This window comes from Dromiciops gliroides, chromosome 1 (genome assembly GCF_019393635.1).
Source record: "Dromiciops gliroides isolate mDroGli1 chromosome 1, mDroGli1.pri, whole genome shotgun sequence".
Classification (NCBI taxonomy): domain Eukaryota; kingdom Metazoa; phylum Chordata; class Mammalia; order Microbiotheria; family Microbiotheriidae; genus Dromiciops; species Dromiciops gliroides.
In genome coordinates, this window is record NC_057861.1 from 93,195,256 (window position 1) to 93,221,965 (window position 26,710).

General features: G+C 35.4%; 1 protein-coding gene across 2 annotated transcripts in view; it reads right to left on the reverse strand.

Annotated features, from left to right (window-relative positions):
- Window positions 1–26,710, reverse strand: part of KHDRBS3 (KH RNA binding domain containing, signal transduction associated 3) — a 278,529-nt gene that overhangs the window by 10,536 nt on the left and 241,283 nt on the right. Inside the window, exons 8-10 of one of the 2 annotated variants that reach the window (XM_043979875.1) lie at window positions 25,457–25,515; window positions 22,230–22,379; window positions 20,791–20,849 (exon numbers count right to left, since the gene is read on the reverse strand). In XM_043979875.1, coding sequence (XP_043835810.1) covers window positions 22,288–22,379; window positions 25,457–25,515 — 151 coding nt within the window. In that variant the 3' untranslated portion in view covers window positions 20,791–20,849; window positions 22,230–22,287. Of the gene's footprint in view, window positions 1–20,790; window positions 20,850–21,772; window positions 22,380–25,456; window positions 25,516–26,710 lie in introns of those variants that run through there. The other variant, XM_043979876.1, reaches the window with a different exon arrangement.

Consider the following 26,710-nt stretch of genomic DNA (forward strand, 5'->3'; position numbering starts at 1 on the left):
AGGATACTATTTTTTGTGTCTAGCGTTTTGCATAGGATGTGTTCCCAGCAGCACCCCCTCCAGCTGATTGCTTGTCTCTCCCCACTAACATATTTTCTTAGAATCTCTCTCTCAGCTCAAGAACTGCCTCCTAAGAAGAGGTCCTTCCTGATTCATAAAGCTGCCAATACCTAACCCTACTGCAAAATTATCTTGCATTTACTTTTATGTGCATATTTTGTTCTTTCTAGGATATAAGCTGATTGAAGGGACTGTTTCATTTGTCTTTCTATTTCCAGTGCCTAGTATAGTGACTGGCACAAAGTGGACACTTGATAAATGCTTTTTCTTTTTTTCCTGGGGCACTGGGGGTTAAGTGCCCAGGATCACACAGCTAGTGTCAAGTGTCTGAGGTTGGATTTGAACTCAGGTCCTCCTGAATCCAGGGCCGGTGCTTTATCCACTGAACCACCTAGCTGCCCCAATAAATGCTTGTTGTGTGATAAAAATGCGAAATAATACAAGGCCAAGCACCTTTCCCTTGGGCCCTCCACTGGAGACCTCTGCAAAGCTAGAATCAAACACTACCAACTAGCTTTTGAGTTCAGCCATTTGACAAATTCTGAAGCTATGTCTTTGTCCCTTCTTTCTAGTCTATGTTTCTCCAAATTTTTCATAAAATAGTATTAGATACTTTATCAAAGATTTTGCTAAAATCAGATTAATCTGTATTTGCAGCATTGCCCTGAGTAACCATTGAAATGAAGTTAGAAAAAAAAGAAAAACAAAGAAAAACAAAACAAAAGAAATGAGATTAGTCTGGCATGATAAGTTCACAATGAAGACATGGTAGGTCATTGTAATATTTCTTTTAAAAGTTGTTCCCTTTTTGGAAGCTCAGGATGATATCTATCTTTACCAAGATTTTTCTGATACTACTATGAGTAAATCAGCAATCACATCCCCTAATTCTTTTAGCATCTGAGTATATGGTTCATTGATTCAGGACTTGAACTGGCCAAGGACAACTAGGTCTTCTTTGATTTACTTTCTTATCTTGGATGCCAACTACCTGTCAGCAATTTTTGTTGTCACTTCCAGTGTAAAGGTCATTCTCCTTGGCAGACAAAAGAGAAGCAACATAAGAATTAGGCAACTGCTTTCTCTGTTGTCAGTCTATCTATCTATCCTAAGTACTGATATCCTTTAAAGATCCTTCTCCTTTCTCCACAACAAAACAAAACAAAAATCTTTTTACTGTTTGTTATACCTAAGCTTTCTTTACCAGCGTTAGTTTATTCTGAGATTTAATTCTGTTGACACTAATTTTAGAGGACCAGCCATGACCTTATATGCACACACACTCCGCCCCCATCACTCAAACCAACCCTGAGTTATTAAAAAAAAAACACAATAAAAGAACCCTCAATGTTGGTTAATTTTTTGTTCTTCCTTATCGATTCCTTCTGACCACCTCTTTTTTCTCCTTCAGTGTTTTCCTTTGTGTCTTCCGAATTTCATTCTCAAGAGTTCCCTATCTCTACTGGGCTGACTTCTCTCACACAACATTAGTTCATGGGCTTTTTCTTGAAACTCTTCCCTTATCTTCTCACTCAGCAGAGTATAAGAGCTTAATATAGGCTTGCTATAGTGAGAATCAAATCAAGGAGAGAATGTCTGTCTAGGATGGTACTAACATGATGGCAGACTAGTCTTTTTCTCCAGTCCCCATGAACTTGCAAACAACATCTAACCTCCCAAAAGAGCACGAGAACTAGAACAGTCATGGCTGAATCCATATAACAAGAAAGTCCCACAAGATCAGAAGTCCAATGCCCTATGAATTTCATACTGGAAAATTCTAATCCTTAAGATACTTACTTAGCACTCTCCCCCTGCAGCCACTCTGCTCTAGTAGAAGACATAAACCAACTCAAGGGCTTGTGTATCATCCAGGGATTCCCCTCAAATTGGCTCATCCACACTTTGTCTGTCTTTATTTTGTTGAAATAAGCAAACAGGCATTGATTCTGCCCAATAACAGCTGATGTGGTGATATCAGATGGGAGGAATTCAAGCTTTCCTCTACCTGGGGTGGCCCATAGGTTGGATAATCACAAAATGACAGAGCCTTTGCCCATAATACTTATGCCTCCTTCACTGAACAAAGTTGTAGAAGCTGATTTAGCATTGTAAGAGAAAGAAAGAACATGATCCAGGAGCCAGTTTGAATGATGGCACCAGATGGGAAGGAAAAGGGGATGAAAGATAGATGTGGCCAGGCTTGTCTTATCAGGAGACTTAGGACAGAAACTGTTGTGAGTGAAATGTAAATTGCCCAATGTGGGAACAATCTATGGCAGCTTTAAGATACAGATTCCTTAGCACATTCCAAGGCAGCTATGTGGAGAGGTGGGGAAGCATTAGAAAGTGAATAACAAGGGAATATAAGGGGAAAAAAGGTTAAATTCACCTACTAGAAGAAGAAAATTCAATTAAATTTCTAGAAAATTCAATTAAAAAACTAAGAGCATAGACAAATAAATCAACAGAGAGGATAACAAAATTAGAAGGATGAGTATTAAAACCTCAAAAACTTATATAATTCTCCAAACAAATATTTATACCAAAGGGAGTTGGAAAAATTCCTGACGATACACAGAACTCTGGGATTCCAAGAAAATAGAACATTAAAAGATCCCATAATGAATTGAAAAGCAAATAAAAAATAGAAAATAACAACTTAGAAGAGAACAAATAATATAACTCATAGCCTATGGTGCATAAATAATTAGTGGAGCAGAAAAACTTGAATCCATAGTTGTGAGTCTCTCCAGAGATACTTCTTAACTAGAAAGAACATTTTGTAGAACTTCTAAATGCAGAAAACAATACCAATGGAAAGAATCCACAGATATCTGGGAGAAGAGGGGGAGGGAGGGATGGACATATGCTTAGAACTCCAATTCACAAAGTGTTGAAATTTAGCAATTCTAATGATGAACAACAAATGCTGCAACTTGTCAAGGAAATATAAGGGGAAAGAAATTCAAATGACATTTTGCATCTCTTGATAAGGGATGGAATAACATATTTTGAAAGGCAAAGGAACTCAAAATACAACCCAAAGTGACATACCCTATAAACTTTAGCTTAAGCAAAGAAAAAAATGGCTATCCAGTAGGGAAGGAATTTGTATTTTCTGTAAAGAAAAAAAAAGAGAAAGAAAAGAAAAAATTAGATGTGGACAGAATATTTTATTTGCAAATACTCCAAACAACAGAAACAAAAAGAATATAATTTCCTATTGCTGATTCTTCTACTTTTTGAAGAGAGAATTTATTATTACAGCAATCTAAGAATGTATTAGTGACTCAACTTTTGTCAGAGAGAGGGCTTCTGTTCTGTGTGTCAGGCTTATGATTTCTTTCTTAAACTCTTTTTATTTCCCTTTTCTGCCCCAAACAAAAACAAAACACCAGGCCCTGCTTTTACTGTCTTAATAAAGGAGATTAAAATTCAAATTACCATGTTTAAAAAAAAAAGAAAGAAAACACAGAGCTTGTCTCACATGGGAGATGTTAGACTTGTAGTCAGGAAAGAGTTTAGGGCTAGGAAAAAAAAATCTAAGATTTATATGTATAGAGATGGCAACTGAATGATAGGAGCTGGTGAGATCACCAAGGGAAATAATATAGAAGAAAAAGAGGGCTCAGGACAGAGCCATGGGAACATGTTCATTTAATGGGCATGACCTCAGTGAAGATCCAGCAGAGGAGAATGAGACAGTGGTCAGACTGCTAGGAGGAAAACTAGGAGAGAGGAGTATCATTGAGAACAGAAAGAAAAAGAGTATCAAGGGAAAGAGGGTGATCAAAAGTGTCAACAGCTGCTGCAAGGGCAAGAAGGATGAAGATTGAGAAAAGACCATTAGATTTGGTAATTAAGAGATCATTAACCAATTTACCAAGGTAACTTCGCATAGAACAATTTGGGTTGGATGATGAGGTCAGAAGTCAGACAGAAGAGGTTTAAGAAAGAAGCGAGGAAAGGAAGTCGAGGAGCCTACTGTGGATGGCCTCTAGGAATTATGATACAAAAGGGAGGAGCGATATGGGACAAGAGGGGATACATGGATCACGTAAAGGGTTTTTTAGGATGAGTGAGACAAAGAAATGTTTGTATGTGGTAGGGTATCAGAAGGTAAGCTGGGAGAGATTTAAGATAAGTGAAAGAGGGTGCAGCTAGGTAGCACAGTGGGTAAAACACTGGCCCTGGATTCAGGAGGACCTGAGTTCAAATGCAGCCTCAGACACTTGACACTTACCAGCTGTGTGACCCTGGGCAAGTAACTTAACCCTCACTGTTCTGAAAAAAAAAGATAAGTGAAAGAGGAAGCAGAGCCAAGATGGCATGGTAAAGATAGTGACTTGCCTGAGTGCTTCCAAAATCTTTAAAATTATGACTCAAAATGAATTCTGTAGTGGCAGAACCAACAAAAGGACAGGGTAAAACAATTTTCTAGTCCAAGGTAATTCAGAAGGTCAAAAGTGAAGGTCTGTCTCACTGGAGTGAAAGTGGAGCAAATTCAGCACAGGTGCTGTCCCGGCAAGCCAGGATAGGCCTTGGGGCTGACTGACTTGGCAATGGTGAACTCTGGAGCTCTCAGCCCACCAATAGTAAGGGAACTGGACAACTGGTCAGAAGGAGATAATTGGAGACACTTTGCTGCCATTCAGTGCAGGGCCCTGTTGCATTGCCTAAACAAGAGATCTGAGTCACAGGTGCATGACACAGTTGCAGGAGATCAGGGATCCTGGTCACAGTTCTAGGGTGGAAAAGAGAGCTTGTAGTCATTCACAGAGCAGAGCACAGGTCAGGAGAGCAGTGACCATACCTCCTTAGATCATACCATTTTAGAAGAACTGAAAACTTACAGGTCTCTAGAATTAGTTCTGAAAATAGCAGCATGGAAAATCTGAACCTTGGGATAGTGCTCCCTCTACCCCAGGAGCAGAGCCCAACTTTAACATAAAGTTAAAAGTCAAGAAATAGGCTGGAAAAATGAGCAAACAAACAAATAGAAAGAGCCTGGCCATAAATAATTACTATGGTGATAGGGAAGATCAAAATACAGACTCAGAAGAGAACAATAATGTCAAAATGGCTACATGCAAAGTGTCAAAGAGAAATGTGAATTAATGTTAGGCACAAAGAAAGAATTCCTGGAAGAGCTCAAAAAGTATTTTAAAAAATCAAAGAAAGAGGTAGAGAAAAATTAGGAAAAAAATGAGAGTGATGCAAGAGAGTTATGAAAAAATAAGCTTGGTAAAGGAAGTACAAAAAATGGGAAGATGTATAAAAATTCACTGAAGAAAATACTTACTTAAAAATTAGAATTGGACAAGTGGAAACTAATAAGTCCATGAGAAAATAAGAAAAAAATCAAACAAAACCAAAAGAATAAAAAATTAGAAAATGTGAAATATATCCTTGGAAAAAATGACCAAGGAAAGAGAATTACTGAAATACCTGAGAGTCACAATACAAAAAAGAAGCTAGACATATTTTAAGAAATTATTAACGGAAACTGCTGTGATATCCTAGAACTAGAGGGTAAAATACAAACTGAAAGAATTTACTGATTGTTTCCTGTAATGAATCCCCAAATGAAAGCTCCCAAGAATATCATAGCCAAATTTCCGAACTCCTAGGTCAAGGAGAAAATATTGCAAGCAAGCAGAAAGAAATAATTAAAATATTGTGGAGCCAAAGTTAGGATAACACAGGAATCAACAGATTCCACGTTAAAAGTGAGGAGACCTTAGAATATAATGTTAAAGAGTACAAAGGAGCTTGGACTATAAACAAGAATCACCTACTGAGCAAGATTGAATATAAACTATCAGGGGAAAAATGGACATTTAGTGAAACTGAGGACTTTCAAGCATTCTTGATGATTTTAAAATAAAAGATTTAAGACAAACATAAAAAAGGTAAACAGAAAAGAAAAATCATAAGAAATTCAGTAAGGTTAAACTGTTTACTTTTCTACATGATAAGATGATATTTGTAACTCCCAAGAATGTTATCATTGTTAGGACAGTGAGAAGAAGTATTCATAGATAGAAGGCATGGGGATGAGTTGACTATGATGGGATGATATCCAAAAATATAAAAATGGGTTTGAGAAAAGTATGTATTGGGAGAAAGGGATGGGAAAGGTAGAATGGAGTAATCACATAAAAGAGGCATGAAAGAGCTTTTGTAGTAGAGTGGAAGATGTAGGGTAGTGGTAGGCAACATTTGAACTCTACCCACACTGGAATGGGATGAAAAAGGGAATAACAGACATACTTGGTTGGGCAGATAAATCTATCTTATTCTATAGGGGAATAGAAAGGGAGGGGAATAAAATAAAGGGTAGGGCTGATAGAAGGGAGGGCAGATTGGGGGAGGTGGCAATCAAAACAAAACACTTTTGAGGGGGAGAAGGTGAAAAGAGAGAGAAAAAGATAAACAGGTGAAAAATAGAATGGAGGGAAATACATAGTTAATAATAAGTATAAATGTGAATGAAATGAACTAAATTATAAAATGGAAATAGATAGCAGAGCAGATTAAAAACCAGTATCACAAATTATGTTGTTTACAAGAAACACACTTGAAGCAGAAAGACACGCAGAATAAAAGTAAGGGGGTTGAGCAGAATCTATTATGCTATTTATTAAAACCAAGAATAGTAATTAGGATGGCAGAAAAAGCAAAAGCAAAAATGAAACTAATCAAAAGAGATAAGCAAGGAAATTACATCTTGCTAAAGATTTAAGTCTTGCAAAGACAATGAAGTAATATCAATAATAAACATACATGCAACAAATAGTATAGCATCCATATTCTTAAAGGAAAAGTTAAATGAGTTAAAGCAGGACATAGAGAATAAAATTATACTAGTGGGGGAACCTCAACTTTTCCCTCTCATAACAAATTTAACTAAAAAATAAACAAGAAGTTAAGGATATGAATAAAATCTTTGAAAATCCTCTGAAGAAAACTGAATGGGAATAGAAAGGAATACGTGCAGTTGTACATGGCACCTACACAAAAACTGTATTAGGGCATTAAAAACCTCACAACCAAATGCAGAAAAGTGGAAATTTTAAATGCATCCTTTTCAGATCGTGATACAATAAAATTCTATTTAATAAAGTGCCCTTGAAAGATAGATTAAAAATTAATTGGAAACTAAATAATTTAATGCTAAAGAACAAGCACATCAAAGGAAAACATCATAAAAACAATCATTTTATTAAAGAGAATGACAAAAATGAGACAATATACCAAAATTTATGAGATGTAGCCAAAGTAATATATAGTGGGATTGTTTTCTCTCTAAATGCTTACATCAATAAAGTCAAGAAAAATTAGATCAATTAATTGGGCATGCAGTTAGAGATTAAAAAAGAACAGCTTAAAAATCTCCAACTAAACACCAAATTGGAAATACTGAAAGTCAAAGAAGATATAATAAAACAGAAAGAAAACCACTGCCTAAATAAATAAAACAGAGCTGGTTTTATGAAAACAAGAATGAAACATAAAAACTGCTGGTTAATTTGATTTAAAAAAGAAATAAGAAAACCAAATTACTAATATTAAAAATTAGGGGGGCAGCTAGGTGGTGCAGTGAATAAAGCCCTAGCCCTAAATTCTGGAGGACCTGAGTTCAAATCTTGCCTCAGACACTTGACACTAGCTGTGTGACCCTTGGCAAGTTACTTAACTCTCATTGCCCAACAACAACAAAAAAGAAAAAGTTAAAAAATTAAAGGGTAAATTCCCCATCAATTATGAAGAAATCAGAGAAATTAATAGTTTTTTGCCAAATTATGTCAATGATTCTGACAATCTAAGTCAAATGGATGAATATTTACAAAAATATAAATTGTCTAGATTAACAGGACAGAGAATACTTAAATCATTCCATCTTAGAAAATGTATTAAACAAGTCATCAATGAGTTCACTAAGAAGAAAAATCCCCATGATCTGATGGATTCACAATTTAATTCTACAAAACCTTTAAAGTACAATTAATTTCAATATTATATAAACTATTTGGAAAAAATAGGCAAAGGAGTCCTACCAAATTCCTTTTACCACACAAATATAGGGCTGATACCTAAACCAGTAAGAGCATAAACTTAAAAAGAAAACTATAGATACTAAACACCAATTTCCCTATTGAATCAATGTATAAATTTCAAATAAAATTTTAGCAAGGAGATTATAGCAACATATTACAAAGATCAAATACTATGACCAGTTGAAATTATATCAGGAATATAACTATATAACTATCAGCAAAACTGACCACATCAATAATAAAACTAACAAAATTCATATGATTATTTCCAAAGATGAAGAAAAGGTTTTGGTGGGAAAATTAGGCCACTAATGTACTGTTGGTGGAGTTGTGAACTTATCCAACCATTTTGCAAAGCAATTTGGAATTATGTCCAAGGCTATAAAACTGTGCATACTACCACCTTGTCTGTATTTCAAAAGATTAAAAAAAATTTTTTAAAACTATCTTTATGTACAAAACATTTATAACAGCTCTTTTTGTGGTGACAAAGAATTGGAAATTGAGGGGATGCCCATTAATTGGAGAATGTCTGAACAAGTTGTGATAAATGATTGTTATGAAATACTATTGTGCTATAAGAAATGATTAGCAGGATGATTTCAGAAGGAAAAAAAGGCTACTTATATGAACTCATGCAAAGTGAAATTAGCAGAACCAGGAGAACATAGTACACATTAACAGCAATATTTTATGATGATCAACAATGAATTACTTATCTACTCTCAGCAATACAATGATCCAAAACAATCCCAAAGGATTCATGATGAAAATGTTATCCACATCCAGAGAAAGAACTGATGGAGTCTGAAGGCAGATAAAATCATACTATTTTTCACTTTCAAGATTTCCTTTTATGCTTTTTTTTGGTCCATGTCTTCTTTTACAACATGGCTAATATAAAACCTTTTTTTGCATGATCATAGATATATAACCTATATCAAACTGCTTACTGTCTCAGAGTGGGGGGTGGAGTAAATGGGAATGAAATAATTTGGAATTCAAAATTTTTAAAAAGTCAAAAATTATCTTTACATGTGATTGAGACAAAATATTTGAAAAAAAGTTTCTGACAAAATACAATACTCATTTCTATTAAAAACACCTGGGGGGAGGCAGAGCCAAGATGGCAGAGAGGAAATAGCAAGCTGCCTGAGCTCTCCTTCTGTTCCCTCAAAAAGAACATTAAATCAAGTCTCTGGACAGATTCTGAAACTACAGAACCTGCAAAGAGAGAGAGAGAGACACAGTCTTCCAACCAGAGATAATTTAGAAGACTTCAGGAAAAGGTCGGTCTGACTTGGGAAAAAGGGAGGCCCAGCACAGGGCAGCAGCCCAGTGCCAAAGGGGTGGGGCAAGTCAGCAGGAGCTGCGGGCCACAGCAGAACAACTGAGGCCCCTGGAACCTGGCTCAAAAATCTGGTGGCCAAGAAGGACAGTGGAAAAACCTACCTACACCAGCCAGGAGGGTGGGAGATAGGGCCACGAATGGGACAGGCAGGATTGGGTGCCTGGTTGAGCGCAACCAGACAGGAAGTGCAGGGGGTCGAACTACACAAACTATAAAGGCCTCAGAGTAAAAAGCCGGTCACACAGCACCTATACCCCTACACAATAAGCCCCAAACGGGGACCCTGGTGCCCCCCAGAGCAGACCTCGACTTAAAAAATAAACAAACAAGCTGCAATAATGAGAAAGAAACAAAAAAGAGCCCTCTCCATTGAGAGCTTCTGTATCAATAGGGAAGAAGCCAACACAAACTCAGATGAGGACAATACCCTCAAATTGCCTACATGTGAAGCCTCATGAGGAAAGGTGAATTGGTCTCAAGAACAAAAAAGCCTTCCTGGAAGACCTCAAAAAGGATTTAAAAAATCTATTGAGAGAGGTAGAAGAAAATGGGGAGAGAAATGAAAGCAAAACAAGAAAACTATGAAAAAAGAATCAGTAGCTTGGAAAAGGAAGCACATAATTTCACTAAAGAAAACAATGCCTTAAAAAATTCATTTGGCCAAATGGAAAAAAATGGGCATAATCTCATTGAAGAAAACATTGCCTTAAAAAATTCACTTGGCCAAATGGAAAAAAGGTGCATAATCTCACTGAAGAAAACAATGCCTTAAAAATTAAAATGGGACAGTTGGAAGATAAGGAACCCATGAGACACCAGGAATCCGTCAAGCAGAATCAAAAGAATGAAAAAATAGAAGAAAATGTGAAATACCTCATTGGAAAGACAACTGATCTGGAAAACAGAACGAGGAGAGACAATCTGAGAATCATTGGACTGCCTGAAAGCCATGATCAGAAAAAGAATCTAGACACCATATTCCAGGAAATTATTAAGGAGAACTGCCGTGATATTATAGAATCAGAGGATAAAATCATCATTGAAAGAATCCACCGATCACCTCCTGAAAGAGACCCCAAAAGGAAAACTCCAAGGAATATTGTAGCCAAATTCCAGAATTAAAAGGTGAAGGAGAAAATACTCCAAGCAGCCAGAAAGACGCAATTTAAATATCATGGAGCCACAGTCAGGATTGCACAGGACCTGGAACCTTCAACATTAAAGGACCACAAGGCTTGGAATATGATATTCCGGAAGGCAAAGGAGCTTGGATTGCAACTGAGAATCTATTACCCAGCAAAACTGAGTATTCTCTTTCAGGGGAAAAGATGGATATTCAATAGCATTGGGTACTTTCAAGGTTTCCTGGTGAAAAGACCAGAACTTGATAGAAAATTCGATCTTAACATACAAGACTCAAGAGAAGTTTAAAAAGGTAAAAAGAGGGGGAAAAAAAGGTTACTCAATTGGGTTAAACTGTTTATATCTCTACACAGGAAGATAATACTCATAACTCTTAAGAACTGTAAATGTATTTGGGCAGAGAGAAGGAGTATACACAGAGGGTATAAATATAAATTGTCTTTGATGTGATGATACAAAAAAAAATTAAGGGGTTAACAAAGGAGTCTATGGGGAGGAGAGGAAAGGGGAGGTAGAATGGGATGAATTATGTCATATGAAGAGGTGAAAAAAACCCTATTACAATAGAGGGAAAGAAAGGAGGGGTGAACATTGTTTCAACCCTACTCTCATTAGATTTGATTCAAAGAGGGAATAACATATACGTTCATTGGGATAAAGAAACTTAGCTCATTCTTTAGGGAAGCAAAAGGGGAAGGGAAAGGGAGGACAAAAGCAAGGGAGAAAAGGGTAAAGAAAAGAGAGGGGGGTGATAAAAAGGGAGGGCAGATTGGGGGAGGCAGGGTTAAGAAATAAAACATTGGTGAGGAGGAATAGGGTGAAAGAAGGGGGGAAAAGTACAAAGGGGATAAATAGAATGGAGGGGAATAGACAGTCAGTAATAATAACTGTGAATGTGATTGGGATGAACTCTGCTATAAAACAGAAGCGAATTGCAGAGCGGATTAAAAACCAGAATCCTACAATATGCTGTTTACAAGAAACACATTTGAAGCAGAGAGATACACACAGAGTAAAGATAAAAGGCTGGAGCAGGATATATTTTGCTTCAGCTAAAGTAAGAAAAGCAGGGGTAGCAATCCTTATCTCAGACAAAGCGCAGGCAAAAATAGATCTCATTAGAAGAGATAAGGAAGGAAATTACATCTTGCTTAAAGGTATTATAGATAATGAAGTAAAATCAATATTAAATATGTATGCGCCAAGTGGTATAGCATCCAAGTTCTTAGAGGAAAAGTTAAATGAGTTACAAGAGGAATTAGACAGTAATACTATACTAGTGGGGGACCTGAATCTCTCCCTCTCAGAATTAGATAAATCTAGCCACAAAATAAATAAGAAAGAAGTGAAAGAGGTGACTAGATTACTAGAAAAGTTAGACATGATAGCTGTCTGGAGACAACTGAATGGGGATAGAAAGGAATATACCTTTTTCTCAGCAGTACATGGCACATTTTCAAAAAGTGACCATGTATTAGGGCAGAAAAACATCATAGTCAAATGTAGAAAGGCAGAAATAGTAAATGCATCCTTCTCAGATCACAATGCAATAAAAATTACATGTAAGAAAGAGCCAGGGAAAAGTAGAATGAAAATCAATTGGAAACTAAATAATATCATTCTAAAGAATAAATGGGTCAAAGAACAAATCATAGAAACAATCAATAACTATATCCAAGAGAATGACAATAATGAGACAACATACCAAAATCTATGGGATGCAGCCAAAGCAGTGCTTAGGGGAAAATTTATAGCTCTAAATGCTTACATGAATAAAAAAGAGATAGAGGAGATTAATGAATTTGGCATACAGCTTAAAAAACTAGAAAAAGAACAAATTAGAAATCCCCAATTAGATACTAAACTAGAGATACTGAAAATTAAAGGAGAAATTAATAAGATTGAAAGCAAAAAAACTATGGAATTAATCAATAAAACTAAGAGCTGGTTTTATGAAAAAACCAATAAAACAGATAAAATATGGGTTAATTTGATTAAAAAAAGAAAGAAGAAAACGAAATCACCTGTATCAAAAATGAAAACGGTGATGTTCCCACCAATGAAGTGGAAATTTAATCAATAATTAGAAAATATTTTGCCCAACTGTATGCCAATAAATTTGACAATCTAAATGAAATGGATGAATATTTACAAAAATACAAACTGCCCAGGTTAACTGAAGAGGAAATAAAATCCTTAAATAAACCCATATTAGAAAAAGAAATTGAACAAGCCATTAATGAACTCCCTAAGAAAAAAATCCCCAGGGCCAGATGGGTTTACAGGTGAATTTTACCAAACATTTAAAGAACAATTAATTCCAATAATATACAAATTATTTGGAAAAATAGTTGAAGAAGGAGTTGGACCAAATTCGTTTCATGACACAAATACCGTGGTGATACCAAAACCAGGCAAAGCAAAAACAGAGAAAGAAAATTATAGACCAATTTCCCTAATGAATATTGATGCTAAAATCTTAAATAAGATATTAGCAAGGAGATTACAGCAAGTGATCACCAGGATAATACACTATGACCAGGTGGGATTTATACCAGGAATGCAAGGCTGGTTCAACATTAGGAAAACTATTAACATAATCAACCACATCAATAAGAAAACCAACCAAAATCACATGATTATCTCTATAGATGCAGAGAAAGCTTTTGACAAAATACAACAACATTCCTAATAAAAACACTAGAGAGTTTAGGAATAGGTGGAACTTTCCTTAAAATAATAAACAGTATCTACCTAAAGCCATCAGCAAGTATTATATGCAATGGAGATAAATTAGAGGCCTTCCCAATAAGATCAGGGGTGAAACAGGGATGTCCATTATCACCCCTGTAGAGAAGAAAAAGGAATTAAAGGAATTAGAATAGGTAAGGAGGAAACAAAACTATCATTCTTTGCAGATGATATGATGGTATACTTAAAGAATCCTAGAGAATCAACTCAAAAATTACTGGAAACAATTAAAATCTTTAGCAGAGTAGCAGGATATAAAATAAATCCACATAAATCATCAGCATTTCCATACATGACCAACAAAGTCCAGCAGCAAGAGATAGAAAGAGAAATTCCATTTAAAGTAACAGTAGATAATATAAAATACTTGGGAGTCTACTTGCCAAGACAAACCCAGGAACTCTATGAACACAACTACCAAACACTCTTCACACAAATCAGATCAGATCTAAATAATTGGAAAGATATCAATTGCTCATGGATAGGCAGAGCTAATATAGTAAAAATGACAATACTGCCTAAATTTATTTATTTATTTAGTGCCATACCAATCAGACTACCTAAAAATTATTTTATAGAGCTAGAAAAAATAATAACAAAATTCATCTGGAAAAACAAAAAATCAAGAATATCCAGGAAAATAATGAAAAAAATTCACAGGAAGGTGGGTCAGCGGTACCAAACCTGGAGCTTTACTATAAAGCGGCAGTCATCAAAACTACCTGGTACTGGCTAAAAAATAGAGGGGTAGATCAATGGAATAGGCTAGGCACAGGAAATGCAGTAGTAAATGACACTAGTAATATAGTGTTTGATAAACCGAAAGACTCCAGCTTCTGGTACAGGAACTCAGTAATTGACAAAAACTGCTGGGAACACTGGAAGATAGTATGGCAGAAATTAGGCATAGACCAACATCTTACACATTATACTAAAATAAGGTCAAAATGGATACATGATTTAGACATAAGAGGTGATACCACAGGTAAATTAGGAGAGAAAGGAATAGTCTACCTGTCAGACCTTTGGAAAGGAAAACAGTTTACGACCAAACAAGAGATAGAGTATATTATAAAATGCAAAATGAATGATTTTGATTACATTAAATTAAAAAAATTTTGTACAAACAGAAGCAATGCATCCAAAATTAGAAGGGAGGCAGAAAGCTGGGTAACAATTTTTGTGGCCAGTACTTCTGATAAAGGCCTCATCTTTAAAATATATAGGGAACTAAATCAAATTTATAAGAATCCAAGTCATTCCCCAATTGAGAAATAGTCAAAGGATATGAACAGGCAGTTTTCTGATGAAGAAACCAAAGCTATCTATTCCCATATGAAAAAAATGCTCTAAATCGCTAATGATTAGAGAGATGCAAATTAAAACAACTCTGAGGTACCACCTGACACCTATCAGATTGGCTAAAATGACAAAAAAGGAAAATAATAAATGTTGGAGAAGCTGTGGGAAAATTGGAACACTAATCCATTGTTGGTGGAGCTGTGAACTGATCCAACCATTCTGGAGAGCAATTTGGAATTATGTCCAAAGGGCGACAAAGCTGTGCATACCCTTTGACCCAGCAATACCACTTTTGGGTCTTTTTCCCAAAGAAATCATGGAAAGGGTAAAGGGACCCACATGTACAAAAATATTTATAGCTGCTCTTTATATGGTGGCAAGAAATTGGAAGGTGAGCGGATGCCCATCAATTGGGGAATGGCTGGACAAGTTGTGGTATATGAATAGAATGGAATACTATTGTGCTGTAAGAAATGATGAGCAGGAGTTCAGAGAAACCTGGAGGGTCTTGAATGGGATGATGATGAGTGAGATGAGCAGAACCAGAAGAACATTGTACACAGTATCATCAACATTGAGTGTTGATCTACTGTGATGGACTATATTCTTCTCACCAATGCAATGGTACAGAAGAGTTCCAGGGAACTCATGATAGAAGAGGATCTCCAAATCCAAGAAAAAAAAAGAACTGTGGAGTATAGATGCTGAGTGATCCATACTATTTCTTTTGTTTTTGATGCTGATGTTTTTTCTATTTTGAGGATTTTCATCATTGCTCTGATTCTTCTCATATAACATGACTAATGCAGAAATAGGATTAATGTTATTATGTGTATGTGTATATATAATTTATATCAGATTACCTGCTGCCTAGGGGAGGAGGAAGGGGAGGGAGGGAGAAAAATATGAAATTGGAAAGCCTGTATAAACAAAAGTTGAGAACTATCTTTACATGTAACGGGAAAAAATACTTTATTAATTAAAAAAAAACACAAACACCTGGGGGGGCAGCTAGGTGGTGCAGTGGATAAAGCACCTGCCCTGGATTCAGGAGTACCTGAGTTCAAATCTGGCCTCAGACACTTGACACTTACTAGCTGTGTGACCCTGGGCGAGTCACTTAACCCAAAGAAAACAAAACAAAAAGCACTTGAAAGTGTAGGAATAAATGGAGCTCTCCTTAAAATGATAAGTAGTATTTATCTAAAACCATCAAAAAGCAACATCTGATATGGGGATAAGGTAGAAGCTTCCGCAATATGATCTGGGTTTGGGAAGCAAGGATGTCTATTATCAATACTATTATTCAATATTGTAATAGACATTTAAGAATTGAAGCAAGTAGAATAGGTAATGAGGAAACAAAACTATTGGTCTTTACACATGATGATCATATTATACTTGGAGTGTCCTAGAGAATCTACTAAGGAAAAACAAATTGAAGTAATTAACAGCTTCAGCAAAGTTGCAGAATATAAAATAAGCCCACATAAATCATCAGAATTTCTATATATAAGCAAGAAATTCCAGTAGCAAATACAATATGAGAAATTTCATTTAAAATAATTGTAGACAATAAAATATTTGGGAGTCTATCTGCCAAGACAAACTTAGAATTATATGAACAGAATTACACAACACTTTACTAATGAGATTACCAAAAATATTTTATAGAGCTAGAAAATATAACAAAATTCATTTGGAAGAACAAAAGGTCAAGAATATCAAGGGAACTAATGAAAAAATGTGAAGGAAGGTAGCTTAGCCATACCAGATCTCAAATTGTATTATAAAGCACTAATCATCAAAACAATCTGCTACCGACTAAGAGATTGAGTAGTGGATAAGTGGAATAGACTGGATACAGAATGTCATTGTTCTTTCATTTCAAAGAGGACCAATGACATCACAGGATGTAGGTGAGCTGGATTTAAGTGAGGCAGGGTTGCACAAAGTTGTTCGCCTCACTCACTCCCAGAATCATTTAAGTCAAGGCTGGTGATGGCCCGAGATGCAGCGGATGACCTCTGCATCTTTGACGTCTGACCAAATTCTAAGCTCTCTACAGCACCTGCTTCAACTACTTACATGGCTGTTGGAAAAGAATGTTCTCATTCATCTGCCCATTCTGCTGGGGACGTTTTCAGAGGCTTGGGGAAGACATTTCCCTAACTGATTGATGGGTTTGAGGCTCATCAATTACCCTCAACCTGGTTTAGGTTGTCTGCTGAGATGGTTTACTTGGGTATGGCCACTGTACATGCTAAAACTCCATCAAGCCATAGGTGAAAGCTGAGTCCAGGTAGACATCAAAGGTGGATGAGCGGCCCTGAAAAGGGCTCATCAAGCCCTCACACCAGAGGTGCTAGTCCTCCTTGAACACCTCATATACCCTTGGTGTACACTAAACAGTAGCGAATGACCCCAGTAGTATATAGTGTTGGATAAATATAATGACAGCTTTTAGAATAAGAACTCACTATTTGACAAAAACTGCCAGGAAAAATAGAAAGCAGTTTGGCAGCTACTAGGTATAGAAGAACATCTCATACCATATACCAATATAAAGTCAAAATATATATATATATATATATATATATATATATATATATATATATTATAAATTATAAATATATAATTTAGACACAAAGGGTGATAACACTTGCAAATTAGGGGATCATAGAATAGTTTAGCTGTCATATTTGTGGATAAGGGAAGAATTTATGACAAAACAAGAGAAAGAGAGCATTATAGGGCATAAAATGGATAATTTTGATTACATTAACTTAAAAAGTTTTTTATACAAACAAAACCAATGCAGCCAACATTAGAAGGAAAACAGAAAGCCAGGAAAAATGTTTTATAGCAAGTTTCTCTGATAAAGGCCTCATTTCTAAAGAAAATAGAGAACTCAAATTCATAAGAATATGAGTCACTCTGCAACAGATAAATTGTCAAAAGATATGAACAAGCAGGTTGCAGATGAAGAATCAAAGATATCTATTGCCATGTGAAAATATGCTCTAAATCACCATTAATTAGAGAAATTCCAATTAAAACAACTTTGTAGTACCACCTCACATCTATCAGATTGGTTAATAGAAAAGGAAAATGACAAATGTTGGAGGGGATGTAGGAAAATGGAGACATTAATGCATAGCTGGTGGAATTATGAACTGATCCAACCATTATGAATAGCAATTTGGAATTATGGCCAAAGGGCTATGAAATTGTACATATCCTTTGATTCAACAAAAGCACCACTAGGCCTGAATCCCAGAGAAATTTTCAAAAAAGAAAGAAAAGGACCTATATGTGCAAAAATACTTATAGCTGCTCTTTTTGTGGTGGCAAAGAATTAGAAATTGAGGTGATGCCTATCAATTGGGGAATAACTAAACAATATATGATTGTGATGGAATACTATGTGCTATTAAAAATGATGAGCAGTATACTTTCAGAAAAAACTCTAAAGAATTACATGAACTAATGCAAAGAAGTGAGCAGAACCAGGAACACACTGAATGCAGTCACAATGTTGTATAATGATCAAATGTGAATGACTTAGCTTCTCTCAGCAATATACACATTTAAGACAATTCTATAGGATTTAAGATGAAAATTACTATATACCTCCAGAGAAAGAACAGATGGAATCTGAAGACAGATTAAAGCTTTATTTTATTTTATTTTCTAATTTTTTGTCTGTGCTTTCTTTCACAAAATGGCTAATACGGAAATACATTTGGCATGATTGCACATGTATAACGTATAGCAAATTCCTTGCTGTCTCAGGGAGCAGGGAATGGGAGAGAGGAAGAGAATTTGGAAATCAAAACTGGAAAAAATGAATGTCGTAAATTTTTTTACATGTAATTGGAAAACAATAAAATTCTAAGTAAGACAAAAGATGACTAGGAATGAGATAATATACAGAATCATTTTCCTGATTTCTTATCTGGCCTCAGACATTTATAGCCTTCACCAATACTACCAAAGGATTACACGACACAAAAGATTAGTTAATAATCCTGACTACAAAGTGGTACCTAAGTTGAACCTTGAAAAAAATAAAGATTCCAAAAGGCAAAGGTAAGGAGAGAGCTTACTTGAGACATGGGATACAACCTGACTAAAGGCCAAGTGGTAAATGGAATGCAAAATTTGGAGAACCAGGATGAAGGCCAGTTGATGGAAAGTAGAGTGAATTGTCATGTGAAATCCATCTCTTGTGAAGGGCATTAAATGCCATCTAAGATCTGGGGTGTATGAGGTGTTCAGGAGGACTACCATCTCTGGGGTGAGGGCTTGCTATAACCTTTTCAGCACTGCTTATCTCCCTTTGGTGTCCTTCACCCAACTCTCACTTGTAGCTCCCAGAAGCTATAGCATGCTCAGTGTCTACAACCTGGTAAACCATTTTGGCAGATGGGCTAAACCAGGATGAGGGTAACTGACAGGTGTCAATTAATTGCTGAGTAACATTGGTGAGAGTCTACCCCAAGCATGTGAAGATTTCCCCCGTTGGAATGAGTGGATGAGAACAATGTGTTCTAATGGACACAAAGGTGGCTAAAGTAGGCCCTGTGAAGTGCTCAAAATTGGGTCAGATATCAAAAATGCCAAGGTCATCCATCCCATCCAAAACCATCACTAGTCATCTTGACTTTTGTCTTGCCACTGGACTTTGATGACTCAGGAAGAAAGAGTGACAACTGCCTCACAAATCTAATTCACATGCAATTCAAGAATGTTATTGATCTCTTGAAAATGGAGGACAAGCAACAAGGTTTATTGCAATTATGAAGTTCCATGACTATCTAGGTTTTCAGGAGAATCTCAGAATTGAAAATGATCTCAGTGGACCTGTATCTTAATAAGAATTCCCTGATAAATAGTCATCCAGCCTCATCCTGAAAATGTATAGTGAGTATGAATTCACCAACTCTAAAAAATATCCCATGCCACTTTGGGAGAGCTTTAATTGTCAGGATGCAGGTGAAATTTTCTTTCCTGTGTCTTTTACTTATTGGGGTCAAGCAAAAAAAAAATCTACTCCAGTGGATAGAGCCCTGGGAGTAGAACCAGGAAGATCTGAATTCAAATGCAGCATCACACACTGTGTAACTCTGGGCAAGTCACTTAACCTTTCTGCCTCAGTTTCTTCAACTGTAAAATGGGGGTAATGATAGCATCTACCTCACAATATAGTTGTGAGGATCAAATGAGATAATAATTGTGAACCACTTAGCACAGTGCCTGGCACACAGAAGGCAATATATACATGTTTATTCCTTTTACTTCCCTTTTCCTCCTCCTTGAGATAACAGTCTTTGCCTGAAGATAGCTATCATTCTCCAGGTAATCATCCTGAGTTCCTTCAGCCCATATCTTGCACCTCTAGTCCCCCTCATCATTGCTGTCCTTTTCCTTTGCACATACTCCAGTTTGTCTTTTTTTTCTTCTTAATGATATTGTAAATAGCACGATGCTATGGATTGTGTACAGCCTGAAAACATTCTAAGTTCCTGATCAATGAAGAGATTAGCTATTTTTAATGAAATTCTCTAAATTGTGCCTAAATAGTACAATAAAACCATAGCACCTTTAAAATGTGATTGTTATATCAAATCAGATCAAATACAATAACATAAAGTGCTTTGAAAATCTTGAGGTACTTTATACATGATATTTTAAAAATTATTTTTAGACTTTTTAGGATTGTTGATCAAGCTTGACAAGGTAGTTATTAGGTGGTCCTAAAAAAGTATATGCAAAGGCAAGAAAATTAGATCAATGCTATGGTATCTTTCTCTTACAGATATTTAGATATTCATTATTAAAACCTATTAAATTGTGACTCTGCCCATAATCAAATAAACGAAAATTTATTGGGATAGATGGGCCTTCCATCAATAGATTATAATAATGCTTGCTATCTTTGACTTGTTTACATTTCAGAAGCTGTCTTTCTGACCTTAGGAGCTAATCTGCCATAATCATTAGCCTTGATAATACGAAAACATCATGGGATATTTTCCACTTAGCTTTAGATGAGCATGAAATTATTTTCATCTTCCATTAAGTGTCAAAAGCATTGGAAACAAACAGATTACGTACCATTGTTTTCATCAGGTTTGTGATGCATTCTTTTTACTCCTCAAGATGGTTGGTATTTCCTGACAAAAGAAAAGACTTTTTTTACTTAAACAGAATAAAGAAACCAAAAAACCAAAATTTAAACATTTCATGTTATAAATCTATAGCAAAAAAAAGACAAACTGAATGAATAAAGAAAAAATCATCAAACAGTTGTAATTTTAAGTACTATCCTTAGTTACTAAAATTTATGAACAAATAATGTATTACAAATGACTAGTTATGAGGTTTTACATTTGTTTAATAGGGAATAATTTGCCCCAATTAACTGGACTCAACTAAGGCTTTTTAGATGACTAAAACAAATTAAACTTTTTAAAATGATAATTTAGGTTATCTTCAAGCCTTTCTAAAATGGATCATAAAAGTTTCTAAGTTGTATTCTTCCTGGTTTTTTTAGTTATATTAAGATAAATTAAGTGAGATTAAAATCTGATTTGATTTATTTACCTTTGAAAATGAAGACCGTTTTAAGGGTTACACATCCTCAGCCTCTGACGAAAGCGACCTCAATTAGTCAAGTCAGAATGTCTTTAATAGCTTTGTGTTTATTACTTCCAGCACGGAGCGAGGTGTTCATTAAGGTACCAAAAGTCTCATAAAAATTCCAAAGTTGCACTAGTGAAAAAATGCTCAACAAGATGAAAACTAATCACATCTTTTTCAGAAAATTCAGTAGTTATTTTAAAACCAGTTTTAAACAAGATTTGGTTTTAATATGGCACTCAGGCAGAGCAATACCATTTGGAGTCTTTAAACAGCATTTAAACCTACTGTGAGTATATGACTGTACATTTAATTTTATACCATTTTTAAACGGTGTACAATGTTTAGTTTGACCCTTTTATGACAATCATGGTTAAAGGATGTTTTTCCCTGTTTACTACTATTTATGGAGGCTTTTTTTTAAATAAGAAAAAAACTGTTAGCTCACACACACGGCTTTTCTTTCAAAAGTTTATTTAGTATCAAGCAAGAAGAGACTTTGCTTAACACTACAGAACATTTCAAGACTTGAGTTACAAAAGAATACCACATTATTTGCATTTGTAATTGGCTTCCCTTTTTACACATCTTTGCAAGAGAAAAAACTAGCATATGGTTGATAGAACTAAATTCTGTGGACAACCTTTAAAAGGAAAGGTGAGGCTTATGTTAAAAGAATGGATTAACATGTTTAGTAAACCTAATTTTTGTTTAACACTAGTTAATCAAAGGTTATTTTTTTTTCTTTTGATCTCCTATTTGTCATGTACAGACTGGCAATAACAAAATTCCTTGTTTTACATGTCTTTCTGCCCAGTTTGTTGTTTCAACAAAGTAGTTTAAGTTCAGTCCATCCATTCAGATTTTAAGCGCTTTGATTTATTAAAAAGGGATTGTTCATAGAAAAAAATTACTTTGAACAGTATACAGGACTGGTGGAGATTGGATATTTCACAACATCAGACAGTACAATCAGTATCTGGCATATGGCTGGTCTCTGTAGATTCCCTTTGTTGTCCTTGATGAAGGTGCCTTATGTCTTGAGTTAGTCCACTCTTCTTGTCCTAGAAAAGGTAAGATTAATCATAATTAGATCATTGGTATTGATGCTAGTATGGTTTAATTTTTCAGAGTCTAACTTTGCACTGAACCAATGGATAATTGTCATCTTGAATGTGTCTTTTCATTGAAGAGTAAATCTGTCCTTTAAGGCTCAGTTCAAATACCACTGCTTCTAATATGTCTCTAATGTTCCTCTTCAGTAATTATTCTCCTGGTAGACTTTAGAAAACATTTGGTTCGTATCTGTCTTGTGTATTTAATGGACACTACCATTCCCCCATCCTTGGGATGTACTCTCTTTTCTTTTCTTTCTTTTTTTGTGGGGCAATGAGGGTTAAGTGACTTGCACAAGGTCACATAGGTAATAAGTATCTGAGGTCAAGTTTGAACTCAGGTCCTCCTGAATCCAGGGCTGGTGCTTTATCCACTGCGCCATCTAGCTGGCCCCAATGTACTCTCTTTTCAGACACATAACAATGCTCAGTTTAAGTGCCACCACCACCAGAAGGACTTCTCCCTTGTTGTTAGCTGCTGCTGTGCCAGGACATTATGTGGTTTTAAAAAAATGTAGTTTCTGTATTATTTATATTGAAATATGTAAGTGGTCAGAGTAAAGATCTTGGGAGTCAGGAAGATCTGAGTTTGAATCCTGTCTCAGACACCAGTTATATGACCCCTGAGCAAGTCATAGAACCTCTTTCAACATCAGCTTTCTCATCTAGAAAGTAGGTACAATAACAGCACTTCATAGGATTTTTGTGGGGATGAAATGAGTTAACATTTGTAAAATTATTTAAGCCTTAAAGCACTATAAATTGCTAGCTACTATATGTGCATGTATACACATGTATATGTGCATGTATACACATGTATTTGTACATGTATGTATGCATACATACATTTCTCATCCTGAGGAATGTAAGATCCTTTCAAAGTAGGAAGTATTTAATTACTGATGTAGTTTTATTTGGAATACCTAGTGCAGTCCCTTGCAGGTGTTTATTAAGTGCTTAATGAATGAATGAATGATGGAAGGATGCATGACAGCCATTTGTGCATAACTTGTACCATAGTACCAGAATTAATTCTACAGGGGAAAGAACTTTATCTTATCCAATATTTCTATCTCTGTTAGCACCCAGCACAGTGCTAAATGAATGTTTGCTTAGGTCGGCTGAAAAATTCCATAGCAATTTATTAAAACAAACAAAATTTCAATGGAAATAGAATTACAAATATTAGAGGTAGAAGGGTCATCATATTCTAATTTGACAGATAAGGAAGGTGAGGTTCAGAAGGGAGGAATTTACTTGTCTGTGTATGTTATATGGTTGTGACAAAGCTCGGCTTTATATTCAGCTCTCCTGACTGGGAATCCAGGGATCTTTTCTACCACACTATGATGAGCCACAGCTGCATTAACCAAAATTTTTAAGTACTCAAAAAGGGGGTAAAAAGAGAAAAAAAAAAACAACAACCCTCTTTCCAAATACTTCTACAATCATATTCTTACTCATAGGTACTCATTTAAGAGGAAGTCTAAATGTCAAGAATTAAACTTTTGCCAGTTCTCCAGCCACTAGCACTATCTTTATAAATGGGTTATATTATAGAAAAAAAGAATTAAATTCCATTTCAATGAATGGGAAAGTACAATAAAATAGAATGACATAAGACAATGGGCAAGTAAGCTGAGAAGAAGGGATAATGTAACACTTTTAATGAAATCTTTTCATAGATGAATGTGGAAAACAAAGTTACATGGAGGGAAATTTACGTACTTGATGAGATGCTGCATATTTCATACATTCTGATACCAAGTATAGTAGACAAAAGTATTAAAAGCACTGTCATATTGAAGGCTTTGCCATTGAGTTGTTTGTGAACTACAGCTCTTTCAACAGTTTCTTTAGTGAATTCCAGATCTGTGCATCAAAGAGTTAACTTCTGTGCTGTAACATACAGCAATTTAAAAGTTATGCTGTCCATAGAGACCAATTTAAAAAGCTGTGAGGGAAAAATGCTTAGAATGACCTCTTCTTTTGATACAAACATGCAATCAGCAACGTCCCCTCAAGCTAACTTGCATCAATTTAAGTAGACAGCATTCAGCAAACCAATGTATTTTTATAAGTGTTTGTTACGACAAACAAAAATCCTAGTTGAGGTCATCATTGCTGCAGGCAGGCGATATAACAAAATGCACTTCAAAAGGAACACCAGAAAATGGTTTTCCAGTTATGTTCAGAAAAAATGTCATAACATCCATTAGCTGGAATCCTGATTCACTCGTGTTGCCTACCAGAAATTCATGGGCTTTTGAGCTTCTCAACTAATTGAAGACTTCATGTCCTCTGATCTTTAGCCGAAGATTTAACATTCATCTTTCAACAAAAGGTGCTTTTTCATGGGCATTCTGCTGTCAATACAAATTCTTTTAATTAAACCTGCCATTGCTATATTTACAGATGGTTCTGAGATGTAATTTCCACCATTATTATGCTTTTACCATGGATTGTTTAGTTGTTTCTACATCTGTACTGCCATACCCCCAAGTCTATTATCTTTCTAAATGCTTTTGTAACCTTTATGTAATGACAACCAGGGTGACTTTTTTTAGAATCCAAAATTGGGAAAGAAATTTTATATGTATGCATGCATGCATGCATGCATGCATGTGTGTTTGTATGTATGCATGTATACACACATGCGCACACCCCCTTCCAATCTAACCCATAACAAACAAAGGAACCTAAAACTCTTAACTCAATGTCCTCATTTCACATTGATTGTTGAGGGGCAGATACTTCAAAGGAACTGTATTATTAAATCCCTTTAGTCCAGTGAACTCTTTGATCAATCTAGCAAAGTTATGGCATTAAAAGTCTCTTTTTGTGGAATTTCATGAGCCAGGATACAACCTAGCCTGGGGTTTTGTTACCTCTTTAATATTAAAGGGCTCTGTGAAAATATCTAGATAAGTATAAATGAACTCCAAGAAAATTCTGTTTTTTATTTTAATGCAGGATTTAGACTGTCTTTTCCTTTTCTGCTCATAGTTCATCTTGTCGTTACTCACCATATGAATCATAAGTCTCTTCACTAAGTCCATGCCCATAATCATAGTAATCAGCACCACTGTATTAAACAAAAACAAAACACAACACACACACACACACAAAGAACAAAGTTCAAAATAGGTAAAAAATTGTTTTATAGAATGTTTAAGCTATAGCAAATTACATACTCTGCCTCAATAGAAAATTCAGAATAAAAGGGAGACTGATTAAAAAACAAACAAAAAACGAGTTCCCTAGTTGAGAAGAGAGAGTACTTATACTAGACCTGGACATTATTAAACTCTATTTTCTTCATTCTCCCAAATCTAACCAAATAAGTCTTACATAAGAAATTCATAGAAAGATTTATCTGACTATATATGTGTAGATCAGAACCAGGATTGGGGTAGGCAAGGTAGGCTGTCCACCTCATAGGAATGATGAAATACTAATCCTTATATGCTTTTAGAAAAAGAAGTTTTTTCTTAGAAGTATCATACAGTTAGATTATTCCTAGTTTGAAAATCTTCTTATAGCAAATGAAATCTTGTGCTCTGTTACGATTAACTACTTGTCTGAGAAATCCTGATGGGAGTAGAGTGGTAACAAAATAAAACTATGGTTAGTAGAGAGAAATTTAGAGTTTTTGAGAAAGGAAAAGAGTGGGGGGAAACCACAACGCATTAGAGGAACAATGAGAAATGCTTTTTTCAAATAAGAATTTTTATAAATGAACATATTTTAAAACCTGAAAATACTCTCCATGGCATATGGCTATTTACTTTGTGATATGGCAACCTGTGAGTTATACAGTAAAGCTTCCAGTGGACCATTATCTGTTTTTTTTCTTCTTTACTTCCCCACCAATCATACTATTTCTGAATGCAAAGATTATGCTTATACTATCTCAAAAGAATTATTTTGAAATCCAGAACTTAACAGTCAAAAAGAGTATTTCCATATACATAGCAGAAAATACTTTGATATTTTATCCATTTTGTGCTGCTTCTTTTTCATAATATATTTAATAAATTCTGTTATATTCAAAACTGTTCTGCTTGTGCTTCTTTCTAACCTTTGCATTGTTCCTCCCCCCCGTTAAATGAGAATAAGAAAGGGGGGGGGCTTTTATGAGTAAGTGCATTCAAGCAAAACAAATCTACATACTGATAATGTCCAAAATGCTTATCTCTGCTTCTTGTGTTCATCCCTGTGACTCTGGCAACATGGCTGGTCACTATTTTGATCAGAATTCTTGAGTTCTGTAAAGTCTC